The 15,376-nt window shown below is 48.0% G+C and overlaps 1 protein-coding gene across 3 annotated transcripts in view; it reads left to right on the forward strand.

Moving 5' to 3' along the window:
• The first annotated feature begins 506 nt into the window (after nucleotides 1–506).
• Nucleotides 507–15,376, forward strand: part of arhgap27l (Rho GTPase activating protein 27, like) — a 25,391-nt gene continuing 10,521 nt past the window's right edge. For 2 of the 3 annotated variants that reach the window (XM_030408114.1, XM_030408116.1), the window contains exons 1-10: nucleotides 507–601; nucleotides 5,458–5,584; nucleotides 5,870–6,852; nucleotides 11,271–11,477; nucleotides 11,963–12,142; nucleotides 13,089–13,271; nucleotides 13,354–13,422; nucleotides 13,673–13,750; nucleotides 13,856–13,942; nucleotides 14,110–14,190. In XM_030408114.1, the coding sequence (XP_030263974.1) occupies nucleotides 5,557–5,584; nucleotides 5,870–6,852; nucleotides 11,271–11,477; nucleotides 11,963–12,142; nucleotides 13,089–13,271; nucleotides 13,354–13,422; nucleotides 13,673–13,750; nucleotides 13,856–13,942; nucleotides 14,110–14,190 (1,896 nt within the window). In that variant the 5' untranslated portion in view covers nucleotides 507–601; nucleotides 5,458–5,556. Of the gene's footprint in view, nucleotides 602–4,452; nucleotides 4,521–5,457; nucleotides 5,585–5,869; nucleotides 6,853–11,270; nucleotides 11,478–11,962; nucleotides 12,143–13,088; nucleotides 13,272–13,353; nucleotides 13,423–13,672; nucleotides 13,751–13,855; nucleotides 13,943–14,109; nucleotides 14,191–15,376 lie in introns of those variants that run through there. The other variant, XM_030408115.1, reaches the window with a different exon arrangement.

Consider the following 15,376-nt stretch of genomic DNA (forward strand, 5'->3'; position numbering starts at 1 on the left):
AATAACAATCAATTTATTTTGAATGATTAAATCACTTTTAATATTATAAAGTGTTAAATGCTGTGAATAAGACTTCTACTAAATCTGAGTAGTTGTTGGACTTTTAATCAAAGTTAAATTAATAATAAATACAATTTATTAATGACATTTGTTATGTTTTGACATTATTATTATTATTGTTGTTGTTTTTGAGTATTTGGGGACATTAATATAATTGAACAGCTTTAGTTTTGTGTTCAGTTCAGAAGTTTATGAAAGTTTCTGTGTGAATCTGATTTATTAGTGATGTTTTGATGATAAAACATGAAGTGTGAGACGTTCAGGTGACGATGCACCGCCTGCTGACTGCAGCCAGGGGGCGGCGCCGGTCCACACAGAGAGCTGCAGGTCCGACGGTCCTCTTCAGTCAAACAGGAAGTAAACTCTGGTGGGGGGGGGGGGGGGGGGGGCAACAAGCTGAGACTGGCAGGTCAGGGAGGGGCGAGCGAGAGAGAGAGAGAGAGAGAGAGGAACCTGTTTCTGTGATTTGGACTCGCCCCTTCAGGAATAGAAGAGAAAAAAACACAAAGAGCAGGATGGTTGGATCCGACTCTGACTGCCGGTAAAACACAACTAACTATCATCTGTCTGTCTGTCTGTCTGTCTGTGTGTGGACTGAGTTGGACTCGGAACTTTTCCACATTTTTATTGCTGTTCTGATTGTGTGTGTGTGTGTGTGTGTGTGTGTGTGAACGTAAAACTTCAAAATCTTGTTTCACTGCTAAATGTAGAAAAAAGTTGTTCCGGTAAACCTACGTTGAGGGGACGTCGGTCTGTTGGCACACCTGCGTTACGGGGACCGTTTTATTTCAGGGTTAAGAACTGACTTTTGGTTAAGAAGAGTGTGTGTGTGTGTGTGTGTGTGTGTGTGTGTGTGTGTTGGCAAGAATGTGTCACCGGGTGTGTTTCACACAGACTCACACTGTGTCGTGACTTCTGCCTCGATTGTATGAAGTGAAACAGCTGCAGCGATTTTTTACAGAAGAACAAGGAAAGTTTCAGTTTTGTTGACAATATTTATTTTTGTGCAGCTCAGATTTAAGTCCAAACGTTTATATGGCTGGTATAAAACACTGAGGTCGAAGTCTTGTTTACTTTAAAAGTGTTTTATTGTAAACTTGTTATTTACATATTTGAAACATGGACTTACTCCTCAGAACTTTTACTAACAGAACATTTTGTACAAATACTGTATTTAATATTCCACTTGAGTAAAAGTACAAAAATATTATCGTGAAAAAAAAACTTATGACTAAATCTATTAAAGGAAAAAACTTCCTTTTTAAAACAACATTTTAGGAGCTGTTTGAGATCCTTGAGTGGGGTTCAAGGGTCTTTTAGGTGCTTTCAGAGGTCCTTGAACAGGTTAGAGGTCCTGGAAGATGCTGCAGTGGTCCTTGAACAGGTTAGAGGTCCTGGAAGATGCTGCAGTGGTCCTTGAACAGGTTAGAGGTCCTGGAAGATGCTGCAGTGGTCCTTGAGCAGGTTAGAGGTCCTGGAAGATTCTGCAGTGGTCCTTGAACAGGTTAGAGGTCCTGGAAGATGCTGCAGTGGTCCTTGAACAGGTTAGAGGTCCTGGAAGATGCTGCAGTGGTCCTTGAGCAGGTTAGAGGTCCTGGAAGATGCTGCAGTAGTCCTTGAGCAGGTTAGAGGTCCTGGAAGATGCTGCAGTGGTCCTTGAGCAGGTTGTAGAAGATCCTGATTTGAGTGTTAAGTGTTAATTTCCTTCATAGGCGTTGAGTTCCATGACGAGGTTACAGATGACGATTGGGCGACTGCTGAGAACATTAAAGATTTGTTGATGTCCTTGAGCCTGTTACAGAGGTCCTTGAAGAGGAGGTTGTAAAGATCCTTGAGCATCTTGTTTAGGTGCTTTGTGCTTTCAGAGGACCTTGAACAGGTCATAGAGGTCCGTGAAGATCGCATGTTGTTGGAGTCCTTGATTAGATTTTAGAGGTCCTTGAATAGGTGTAGAAATTAGAGCATTGACGTCCTTGAGGAGGTCTCTGAGATCTTCAGTGATGTTCGACTGGTCTTTGAGGAATTTTCAGGGGTTCTTAAAAAGGTCTTGAGGGTTTTTGTACAGATCACCTGAGCTCTTTGATACCTGCTTTGAACAGTCAGCTGACAGCCAATCAGAGCGCAGTATTCATGTGTGTGTGGTGTAAACAGACAGAGAGACAACATAAACAGTCGGTGTGGTCGGACTCAGAGCTCCTCCAAACATTCCAGTTAAAGTTCAGCTGCAGAAGGCGGAGTCCGCCACCGATCGGGTTATGATTTACACTCAGTTATTTCTGTTCTGTTCTGTGTGTGTGTGTGTGTGTGTGTGTGTGTGTGTGTCACCACACCCAGCGCTCACACTGAGGGTAAAGGTTGGCTGTTGTGTTTATGGTGTCACATGACACATGGTGGGCGTGGCTCCTGATTCTGATCCTCGCAGTCTGTTTTCTGTGAACTGCTCCTTTAAATTCTTTGTCTCTTCTGATTGGTCGACGGGGCGTGTCCGGCCACAGAGCCTCGACCTCGGTTTAATGATTGACGGCTCTGCTCGGTTTATTTTCTCACACACTTCAGTCCTGTGGTCACAGCGAGGAGGGTGTGTGTGTGTGTGTGTTACATTCCTGGCGGGGTGGGTGTGGCTCAGAGACTGGGGGGGGGGGGGGGGGGGGGGGGGGGTTGGCTGCATTCCAGCTCCTCAGGCTCTCACACACCTGGCTCACCTGCTCAGGTGTGCTCAGGTGTGTGTGAGTCAGAGCAGGTTTCACTGCATCAGATACACAGAAACACAACAAACAGGAAGATTTGATTCTATAAATTCATTTATTGATAACAAGTTTAATGATTATCTCATAAACTGCTGAGTACAGAGACCTCCACTAGTGTGTGTGTGTCTGCTGATTGGTTGTCTGGTAGCTGTGGGCGTGGCTTAGATGTGATGACCAATGAGAGAAGCAGAGGTTAGCATAGCTGCTACTGCATCAGCTGGGGCTTTTCCAAACATGTACGGCTCAGTTTGACCCGGCTCGCCCAGGTTCGACTCAGTAAACATGTCCAGTTCTGCTGTAGAGGGTTTGAGTCTCAAGCTGCAGCCGAGTTCAAACTCTGACATGCAGCGGTGCAGAACCAGAACTGATCACACGTATTGATTAGTTATTGATGATCATTCAGGTACAAGGACACACAGAGTGAAACTTCTTCTCAGCTTCATCTGAATCTACTGCTGACACACTATTGTTCCTTTACAAAGACAGGAAACACACACACATACACACTCACAAAGCAGGGTGTGATGTCACAGAGGGGTGGAGTCTACATGGTCAGGTGGGTGGAGCTTAAGGCAGACAGGAAGAGCAGACACTTCCCTCTGTAAACAGAGCAGGCCTGAGATCAGCCTCCTGCCATTGTTTTGTGTGTGTGTGTGTCTTGCTCAGAGGTCAGTGTTGGTAGAAGTATTCAGATCCTTTATACTAAACTTTATTTTAGAGCCAAACGTGCTATCGTTTAGTTCTTTCCTGTTGGCTGGTTTAACTTACAGCAAAGCATCATGGTCTATACGATCGTCACATGTTTGTTTGATCCCTTTTCTGTCTCTTTTTGATGGACACCCGACAAACAGCAGCACACAGAGACGTTACAACAGAGACGCTCAAAAGGTCGTCTGAGAGCAGCTGAGAGAGACAACAAGTCTTTCAAATCAAATCAGTTCTCCACATCTGAAGTGTGGATGAGGAGGAGGTGGATGAGGAGGAGGAGGAGGTGGATGAGGAGGAGGAGGAGGAGGTGGATGAGGATCCATGGATGAGGAGGAGGAGGAGGTGGATGAGGAGGAGGAGGATCCATGGATGCAGGAGGAGGCTGCAGCACCTCCTAAAGTGAGGCTAACATTTGCAGAATTTACCAGACGGCACAAATAATGCAGAATGAGTCAGAGACAGAGTTTCACAGAGTTTATAAAGTGTCTCCAACTCAACAACTCACTAAACTGACACATTTGTTAAGGGAGTCTGGTGCTGTTGTCTTCCTCTTCCTCTCCTCGCTGTGGTCGACTGCAGCTGACGTGGCTGCTGACCTGCGACATGTTGCTGGTCAGTTTCTGCTGCTGTCGTGTTTAACGTTTAAAAATGTTGTGAATTGATGTCAATAACATTCAGAAACATGAGCGTCAGGGACAGACGGCCTCCCCATGAGGATCTGTTCACTGCAGCTCTTTGAAACATGTTACCTGACCCACTGATGAAAGGCAGGTTTCCACCTGAGCAGGGAATGCCTGTGTTAAGCCCCGCCCCTTCTACCTGAGGAGTGGGCGGACTCTGAGCAGAGTGTTGTCTCTCTGAGGCTGAACCTCCATTTCCTTTGACTTTGAGCTGAGAGTTGATGAGAGGAGCAGAGAGGTGAGTGTGAATCTTGTCATACTGAAACTTTACAGGTGAGCGATCAGCTCCACCTGTCGACTCCACGGACCTGCTGCTGCACATCATGTGAGTTACAGCCGGACCAGGTGTGAGGCGACAGGAACACACGAGGGAGAAGCATGAGGGATAGCGTTAGCGTCAGCAGCTAATTTGTAGTCTAACTTGTTCTGACAAGAAGCAGCAGAGAAACACATAACTGTCATTCCTGTGTTTGTGTGCAGCTGTTTACACTGAGGCTGGTTCTGATCCACTGTCGCAACCAGAACAGTCTCACAGAAAACATTCAAACGTTCAACTGGACATAAAAACAGACTGAAGTGTTCTGACTCTCCAGGTTCGTCTCTAACGTTGATCTGCAGCTTCAGTCCGGCACGTCTGAGCCTGTTTATAGTTAATGGTCAGATCCAATCAGAGGAGAGGAAGCAGGTCACGTGATGTCACAGATCTGAGGACAGTTTATTGTGTGAATAAATACACGGACAGAAACACGTAAACAATCTCTGAAACATGAAGGTTAGCTGTTAGCATTTGGCTAACTGATGGACCTTTAAACTGTGTTTTTACTGAACATGTTTATGATGAAGCTGTCGTGACATCGTGACATCATGACATCATGACATCATGTTAAAGCGTTTCTCCACGGTACAGAGTGTTTACAGCTGTTCTCCTGCAGACGTGAACAAAGCAGTTTAAAAACTTTAATGTCTCCAGAGGAAACTGCAGGCAATCTGATAAACTACCTCCAGTGATGTCGCACAGTGTCTGAGTTGCATCGTGGGTAATGTAGGCTCCAGGGTTTGAAAGGGAAGCAGAATGTGTGGGATAGTAAAAGTGGTAGCCCTGGTTCTGCTCACATTAGAACTTGAGGATGTGACCAGCTGAGGTCTGGATGTATGATGTCACCGAGGCTAATGCTAAGCTAGCTGCTGGATGGTCAGACAGGCTGCTACGTGTTTGTGAGGACTTGTTGAATCTACTCTGATGTGACTTTTCTCTCATTCAGGGGGGTGATGATCAGGTGCGACCTCTGACCTTTCACCTTCAGCACCACCTGCCCGTCTACCCGAGGGGGGCAGGGCCTGAGAAGTCCAGAGCCGTCACCATGGCAACGACCTCTATGCTCAGCAGAGGTGAGTCAGCGGCCAAGATGAGTCCTGAATGGATCAACAGCAGGAGTAACGATAGCATCAGTCGCATCATAGCAGTTATGTTAGTAGTGATAGTGAAGTAGCAGTTAAATAAATAGCAACGTACTTAGTAATGTTAGTAGGAGAAGTGATGTCATCAGATGATGTCATCAGCAGCAGCATTTGCAGTTGAGTTAGCATTAGCATAAGCATTAACCTTTGATCGTTGATATAACTCTGTTCATCATCATTTTCTCTGATCCTCTGATCTGGTCTGGGTCCCTTCAGGTCTGGGTCTGGTTCTGGTGGAGTTCCAGTATGAGTACCAGGGTCGGGACGGGGCGCTGGTCTCCATCAAACCCAACGAGCGCTACGTCCTGCTGGCCAAGACCAATGACCACTGGTGGCAGGTCCAGAGTGACCAAAACTCCAAACCCTTCTACATCCCCGCCAAGTACGTCAAGGAGCTGCCGTCAGACTTCCCCTCCCCTCTGGACTTTGCAGATCCAACCAGTCCTGAACCAGTGGTGCTTCCTGTGGCTGCCCCAGTCCCAGTCCCTGTCCCAGTCCCTGTGCCAGTCCCTGTCCCTGTCCCTGTCCCAAAGACTCTGGAGGAGTCCAGTGGGACTAAAAGCAAACCAGGGGACGAGGTGACGATCCGGCTCAGACCAGATGCCTCCACTGGATACCGCAAGGCCGAGAACCGTATGTCTACATTTGGCGTCCCACTGGACTTCCATGACCTGTCGCCTCTGGTGGCACCGACATCGCGTCATTCCAGCAACCCTTCACCTGCTCCTGCGGAGACGGGGACCACGACCACTGATGGGACTACAAACATGTCCGATGAGTGTCTGAGTAAAAAGCACCCGGGGCTCCTGGATGACCACTCTGGGAAACATCGAGTTCCCAGTTTCAGTCCAGCAGACCCCCTCTCCATAACCCGGACCCCGACCCAGCCAATCCCTGTGGAGACTCCAGTGGTCCCTGTTGTCCCCATGGTCCCCCCTCACAATGAGCTCCCCAGCTCACCATCCACAGGTCACCATGACAACCAGGAATCCCCGATGGAGTTGGAGGAGGAGATCAGCCTGGAGGAGGAGATCAGCGTGGAGGAGAGCATCGGCGAGGAGGAGTCGCTGAAGGAGGGAGAGTCGAATCACATCTACGAGTCCATCCAGGACCTGAACCTGGACCTGGACACTCTGGTTGGAGGAAGAGTAAGTCCTGGAGTGCCACCTGAACCTGCGCCGACCCCGCCCCCTACACAGGTAAGACACCTGAGACCTCCTCAGTGTGTGTTGTTGTCAAAAGTCTTCATGGCAGAAAAATAATTGTTAAGGTCCTAAAAATATAAATAATTTAAAATCAGCTTGAATGTTTTGGGACACACCTGCAGTCACACCTGCAGACACACCTGCAGACACACCTGCAGAAACACCTTTAGTCACACCTGCAGACACACCTGCAGACACACCTGCAGTCACACCTGCAGACACACCTGCAGACACACCTTCAGTCACACCTGCAGTCACACCTGCAGTCACACCTGCAGACACACCTTCAGTCACACCTTCAGTCACACCTGCAGACACACCTGCAGACACACCTTCAGTCACACCTGCAGTCACACCTGCAGACACACCTGCAGACACACCTTCAGTCACACCTTCAGTCACACCTGCAGTCACACCTGCAGACACACCTGCAGACACACCTTCAGTCACACCTGCAGTCACACCTGCAGACACACCTGCAGACACACCTTCAGTCACACCTTCAGTCACACCTTCAGTCACACCTGCAGTCACACCTGCAGTCACACCTTCAGTCACACCTGCAGTCACACCTTCAGTCACACCTGCAGTCACACCTGCAGTCACACCTGCAGTCACACCTGCAGACACACCTGCAGTCACACCTGCAGTCACACCTGCAGACTGCATACACCTTCAGTCACACCTGCAGTGACACCTTCAGTCACACCTGCAGTCACACCTGCAGACACACCTTCAGTCACACCTGCAGTCACACCTTCAGTCACACCTTCAGTCACACCTGCAGACACACCTTCAGTCACACCTTCAGTCACACCTTTAGTCACACCTGCAGACACACCTGCAGACACACCTTCAGTCACACCTTTAGTCACACCTGCAGACTGCAGACATACCTTCAGTCACACCTGCAGACTGCAGACACACCTTCAGTCACACCTGCAGACTGCAGACACACCTTTAGTCACACCTGCAGACACACATCAGGAGGAGAGGAGGACTGTTTATATGAACTGCTCCTTTAATAAGTTTTGTCTTCGTTGCCGTTGTAGTTTTCTGTTTTGAAGATGGAAGTCTTTATGGTTTAATGTGGAAAAAGTAGCTTGAAGACGTTTTAATGTTTTAAATGAACTTTAAACTAAAGCAAACAGTTCAAACACAAACAAACAGGAGCCGGTATGGTTCTGGTGGTTCTGGTGGTTCTGTTGTTGTAGTGTCTGATCTGCTCCCAGTTTCGTGTTTGGTCTGATGGCGGCTGATTAATCATCAGTTATCAAAGCGTGTGAACACAGACGCTGTCAGCAGGAGAGGATCAGTCAGGCTGCAGGTTTACAAAATAAAAGCCTTGTCCAGCGTCTCACTTCCTGCAGCGTCCACACAGGAAGTAGAGAGGAGAGAAGAGAAGCTGTTTCCTGTTTGTCTTTGACCTTTGACCTCCTCCACACTCTCCTCAGCTCAACCTCAGTTTTATGTATTTAATTATTGATGTTTTCTTTTTTCTCTCATTTTGATTATTTCAGTTATTAAATTCAGCATCATTACATTTTCTGCTGTCTAATTATTTACATCATTCAAATGTAAACATTAATCTCATGTAGATTGTATAGACCTGTGTGTGTGTGTGTGTGTGTGTGTGTGTGTGTGTGTGCTGATGGTGATGTCACAGCAGGATGTGATGAGGACAGCAGGATGTAGTGATGTCACAGCTGGCAGGATGTGTTCAGGGTCAGACAAGAAACTGGGAGAAGATGACGCTGCAGCGACACCTGCAGGATGAGAGAGGAACAACCAGAGTGTGTGTGTGTGTGTGTGTGTGTGTTAGATACATTGACCTGGGAGTTTCAGCTGATTTTTAGTTTAAGGTTTTAGTTCCTGATTGATCCAGATTGAGTCCAGTTTCAGAATCAGAACCTGTGGGTTCTGGTCTGTGGTTGGTCATAAAGTCCTGAGAGTCTGTCCTGATTGGCTGAAGTGTTGATGACACTGGACAACAGGAGAGGAGGTTTACCTGAGCAGGTGGTCCTGGAGCTGAGACCCTCATGGTGCTCTCACAGCTCACCTGTGTGGTTCAAGTACGCTTCTCCTCCTCCTTCTTCTCCTCCACCTCCTCCTCCTTCTTCTTCTTCTTCTTCTCCTCCACCTCCTCCTTCTTCTTCTTCTTCTTCTTCTTCTCCCTCTTTTCTTCTTCTCCTTCGTCTTCCTCTTCTTCTTCTTGTAGTAAGAGGCAGCACAGACCAGCAGGGGGCAGCAGCTGTCTTGACTCTGGTCACAGACATCAGATCAGCTCATTAACACTCTGCTGCTCCGACTGACCGACATTAAAACACACCTGGCGTCCTTGTTTAAGCTCAAGGTGTCCCTAAAGGTTCCAGGAGTCCTTGTTTAAGCTCAAGGTGTCCCTAAAGGTTCCAGGAGTCCTTGTTTAAGCTCAGGGTGTCCCTAAAGGTTCCAGGAGTCCTTGTTTAAGCTCAAGGTGTCCCTAAAGATGCCAGGAGTGCTTGTTTAAGCTCAAGGTGTCCCTAAAGGTTCCAGGAGTCCTTTGGGGATGTTCAGGAAGTCCAGTGGGCCCTTGTAAAGGTTCCTGGAATCCTTGAAGACAGTGTATCTATAGAGTCATTGACGAGGCGGTGAAGTTAAAGAAGTTACTAATACCTAGACAGCCAATCAACGGACAGGGTGTGTGGCTATACATACAGCCGACAGACAGGGGGCGGGGCTTCCGGTAGCCGGTAGCCAGGGGGCGGGGCATCCAGTAGCGGATAGCCAGGGCGCGGGGCATCCAGTAGCAGATAGCCAGGGGGCGGGCGTGTGCCAGCAGCGAGTTGCAGTCTGACAGCTTCAGTATCAGACGGATTACAAACTTTGTGACTTCAATGAAGCAGACAGAGAGAGGCATTATGGGTAAGTCCTCGCTGTGTCTATTTGTTCTGCAGGTGAAGTTTTTTCTAAAAACGAACAGAATCTAAATGGAGTTTTGAATGAAACAGTCACTGAGTGCTGCCTGTGTGAGGCTGCAGAGCTCCACATTAACATGAATTATAGATTAGAACAGAGTGATTGATTGAGACCAACAGCTGATCTGCAGTCAGCTGACAGGAAGTGCCTCTCTGTGTCTCCACACTGAAGGATTTAAATCATTTACTGAAGTTACACACGACAAAACAAACTTCTGATTTTGTTCACATGAAGACAAATTTGCTCAGAAGTAATTTCCTTTTGTCTTCATGAGGAAACTGATGATGTGACGTCTTCATCTTTACTTTGAACAGAATGAGGTGAAAATCTGTAATTGTATAATTTATTTCTACATACAAATTGTTCATGTTGAGTCAGTGTGATTATATTCATTTAGTGCAGACGTCCACATGAACCTGATGTGTTTATTATTTACATTCCACTTATGGAATTTAAGAGATGGAAACTTGTAAATGAGACAAAATCATCAGTCTGATGTTTGAGTTTATATCTCAGCCGCTGCATGTTTGTTGTTTTACTGTGTGTGTGTGTGTGTGTGTGTGTGTGTGTGCGTGTGTGTGTGTGTGTGTGTGTGTGCGAGTGTGTGTGTGTGTGTGTGTGTTTATAAACCAGAGGAGGAGCTCTTCCTGTCGGGCAGCAGCTCACTCCACCCAGAGACAAACATTTCTGTTAATGAGGAAGAGACGAGACGTTTGTCCAGAACACATTCAGACAGAAACCAAGCTCCATCCGTCACTGAAGCGATGAACAGGCCAGCAGCTGTTCTGTGAACAGATGTGAGCTGCAGCTGAGATGAGCAGTAATGTACAGATTCTGTTACTGTAGCAGCACATGAACTGGACCACGGGTCCTCCCTGGTTCTGTCGTTAAAGACTCAGAAGGTCCGATCAGCGTCTCTGTGTGAACAGCAACATGCAGTGTATGAAGAGACGAGCTGTCCGTCACCTGAACTGATGGCAGCGTGTTGGTCGGAACCATCTGACCCACATCAGAGTGACCGTCTGATACCGAGGCCGTTCACCAACAATCACAAACATTAATTTATATTTTCATGTGTTCTGTGATCAGAATGTAAAGTTTTAAACACCATATGGACGGACTAACAGCTGGAACAATCATTACAATCCCATTAGGTTCTCATGTAATGGAAACGGTCAGTACTTCAGTGAATAGGACGCACCGTAACTACGACTCAGCAGCGGGACGTTAGCTAGTCCACTCAGCTGGTAGCCAGAAAGCTAATGTTAAGCTAACAGGATTCAAATAGAATTAAATGTTAGATACAGGCTGTCGGTCGTTCCAGAGGCGGCTGTTTATCACAAGTCAGCTGACCCTGAACATAATGTTTGATGGATGACATCCAATCAGAGACCAGCAGGAGACTGAAGCTGGTCCTCTAACCCAGTCTGTCTCTCTCTCTCTCTGTCTGTCTGTAGGACCACAGCTCGCTCGACCCTAACTCGCCCATCTACGCTAACATCTCCAGTCTGAAGAAGATCTCCATCTCTGGCTCCGCCCTCCCATCATCGCCTCCTCCAGACCACGCCCCCTCAGCTACAGACCACACCCCCCCATCTTCTGTCTCCTCATCCGCCGGGATGATAAGCCCCGCCTCCCCGCTCAGCCCGCAGGACGGATGGCAGGTGAGGTGACCTCTGATAGGTGGGAAGCCCAGGTGTGTGTTGAAGTCAGTGACAGCGACAGTTTAGACAGAACAGCTGATCTGAGGCCTGACAGGAGATGAAGCAGCGTCCGTTATTAAAGCTGAAGGACTGTAGAGAGACGAGCCAGTGGGAATGAGGACAGAGGACAGTAAAGTCAATGATTTCTAAGACTGAAAGGACTGAAAGTGATGACAGGTTATTTTATTGTAATGATTATTAAGATCTCACATGTGGCCGTATTGAATGTTTTCCTCGCCGTCTCAGCGTCCCTTCATGTCACTGACACTCACTGGTGTAATTAAAGTTTAATGAGGTGTCATCGGAGCAGCTCAGGTGTGTTTCAGTGTGATCACATGAACAGGAGAAGCTCACATGTTACAGAGGAACCTTCCTGTCCGACGGCCCCTGAACGCACCACCTCGGTGTGATGTTTAAACATGTTCTGTGTCTGTCGACCCGTCCAGGTGCACACGGACCAGGACAGCGGGAAGGTGTTTTACTTCCACCCTGTAACCAGACAGACCACCTGGACTGACCCACACGGCCCCCCACCCCCGCCTGCTCGAGACATGGACCGGTCCAGGGCGAGCGAGGGGGGGCAGCTGACCTCCCCCTCCCCCCTGCTCTCCCCCGCCTCCTCTCAGGTAACAAACACCTGGACTCAGTCACGGGACTGAAGACAGTGACACCTTCACCTGACCTTTAACCTGAGTTTACCTGTGCAGGAGTTCATCAGCACTTCAAAATAAAACAGTAACACTTCAAAATAAGTGTTAAAGACAACAATAAGCATTAACTAACAGTTAATTAATGTGTCTCGTTATCATATATATATATAAACTAAACAAGACAAAGGTAGGAAGGATCAGCTGATAGAATCAGTTTGAATCAGGAGTAACTAGAGAAAGTCCAAGTTAAAGGAGCATTACGTAGTTTGAGAGAAGAAATCTGAAGTCAGAATTTTAATATTCACAATATTAATGAGGTTATAACACAAACAGCTGTTCTCAGAGGAATATAAGAACACTGTCTGATAGACAGGTGGCAGGGTCCGCCACATGTAAACAAAGTCAAACCGTATAAACTGTGTTGTCCTGTGAGGTCAGTCTGTTTATTCAGTTTGTGTGAAGATTGTTCTCATTAACGTTTCTTCCTTTAATATTACAAAACACAGTAAAGTCACATTTAAAGTCCACAAACAGTTTAATTCAGTAAATATTCAAACGATGAGTTTGAAACAAAGCGACTGCTGCTGGTTGGACACAGACCAACGTGTGTTATCAACTTCTTAGGTTTAATCATTGTACTCACTATATTTAATATAGTTTGATATTGAACCATGCTAACAGTTGGAGCGATCTGCTAACAGAAGATCATGTGGAACATTGAGCTGATGTAAAAGTTCTAATGAATCTTAATTAATTAGCCTCAGTATGAACATAATGCTGTAAAATAATGACAGTGTGGCTCTCAACACGTTACGACAGCCTGAATAGAATTAAAGTGTAGATTGTGACACTGTGATGTCATGATGTCACACTGTGATGTCATGATGTCACAGTGTCACTCACCAGTGTCACTTCCTGTCAGGGTTCTGGTGGTTGGGAGCAGCTGGTGGACGAAGTCTCAGGGAGGTTTTACTACTACAACCCGGCCTCAGGAGCTACGTCATGGGTCGCACCAGAACCTCCGTCCCCCTCCTCCCCCTCCTCCCCCTCCTCACCCTCCTCCCCCCCAGGATCTGCAGCCAGCAGGAGGCACGACGACGGCCCGGTACGTCCAGGACAGCAGATCTGTAATCTGATTACAAACTGTAAATTATCTTTAGTAACTGTTGTTTCTGATTGACCCGAAGCCTCCGCTGCCAGAGGAGGATTATCCTGTTCAGCTCCACAACGACAACATGGACCCTGTCTTCACAACGGTACCACACACACACACCCACACACACACACACACACACACACACACACCCACACACACACCCACACACACACACCCACACACACACACACACACCCACACACACACACACACACACACACCCACACACACACACACACACACACACACCCACACACACACACACACACACACACACACACACACACACACCAAGGATCAAGTGGATTTTACAAATCTATGTTTGAATACACTTCCTGTTTTTTTCCCAGAATCCTCAGCAGCTCGTGATTCCCAGAGCTCATCTGGACATGAAAGATGGACACGGCTCCCAGTGGAGGCCGCAGGAGGTAATCAGTCAAATAGTTATTGATCAGTCAATCAATCAGTCAGTTTTCAGTGAGTCAGACCTAATTCATCAATAATTATTTCATTGATTGCTCCACCTTCCACAGTTGCCCCAAAGGCTGATGGGAAATGGAGTTTCTGAGGAGGTGTCGACGGTGCAGATCAGGAACTGGAGACACAGCGCGGCCGAAGACGTGAGTGGAACACAGAACAAACACAGGAGGAGTTGGGAGAGAGAAGAAGGTCTTAGAACGAAACTGAAGGATCGATCAGCTGATGAGACAAAACCAGATAAAAAGCACAACATCTGTTTGGACTCGCAGGCTTCTGTAGAAACTTCAAACCCTGCTGTTTGTTTCAGACCTTCTCGCCGAGCCACCGGAGGAACGTCTCTGACTTCACTGACGTGTCCAACAGAAGACAGTCTCCTGACAGTCCACAGGTACACTCACCTGTCTCACACCTGTCTCACACCTGTCTCACACCTGTCTCTCTGTCTCACGCCTGTCTCACACCTGTCTCACTCACACCTGTCTGTCTCACACCTGTCTCACACCTGTCTCACCCCTGTCTCTCTGTCTCACACCTGTCTCACACCTGTCTCACACCTGTCTCACACCTGTCTCACACCTGCCTCTCTGTCTCACACCTGTCTCACACCTGTCTCACACCTGCCTCTCTGTCTCACACCTGTCTCACACCTGTCTCACCCCTGTCTCTCTGTCTCACACCTGTCTCACACCTGTCTCACACCTGCCTCTCTGTCTCACACCTGTCTCACACCTGTCTCACACCTGCCTCTCTGTCTCACACCTGTCTCACGCCTGTCTCACACCTGTCTCACACCTGCCTCTCTGTCTCACACCTGTCTCACACCTGTCTCACACCTGTCTCACACCTGCCTCTCTGTCTCACACCTGTCTCACACCTGTCTCACACCTGCATCTCTGTCTCACACCTGTCTCACACCTGTCTCACACCTGTCTCACCCCTGTCTCTCTGTCTCACACCTGTCTCACACCTGTCTCACACCTGTCTCTCTCACACCTGTCTCTCTCACACCTGTCTCACACCTGTCTGTCTCACACCTGTCTCTCTCACACCTGTCTCACACCTGTCTGTCTCACACCTGTCTCACACCTGTCTCACACCTGTCTCTCTCACACCTGTCTCACTCACACCTGTCTCACGCCTGTCTCACACCTGTCTCACACCTGCCTCTCTGTCTCACCACCTGTCTCACACCTGTCTCACACCTGTCTCTCTGTCTCACACCTGCCTCTCTGTCTCACACCTGTCTCACGCCTGTCTCACACCTGTCTCACGCCTGTCTAACACCTGTCTCACGCCTGTCTCACACCTGTCTCACGCCTGTCTCACACCTGTCTCACACCTGCCTCTCTGTCTCACACCTGCCTCTCTGTCTCACACCTGTCTCACACCTGTCTCACACCTGCTCTGTCTCACACCGTCTCACGCCTGTCTCACACCTGTCCACACTGCCTCTCTGTCTACACCACTGTCTCACACTGTCTCACACCTTGTCTCACACCTGCCTCTCTGTCTCACACCTGTCTTTCAACCTGTCTCACTGCCTGTCTCACACCTTGTTCTCACCCCTGCCTCTC

The sequence above is a fragment of the Sparus aurata genome, chromosome 23 (genome assembly GCF_900880675.1).
Source record: "Sparus aurata chromosome 23, fSpaAur1.1, whole genome shotgun sequence".
In the NCBI taxonomy this organism is placed as follows: Eukaryota; Metazoa; Chordata; class Actinopteri; order Spariformes; family Sparidae; genus Sparus; species Sparus aurata.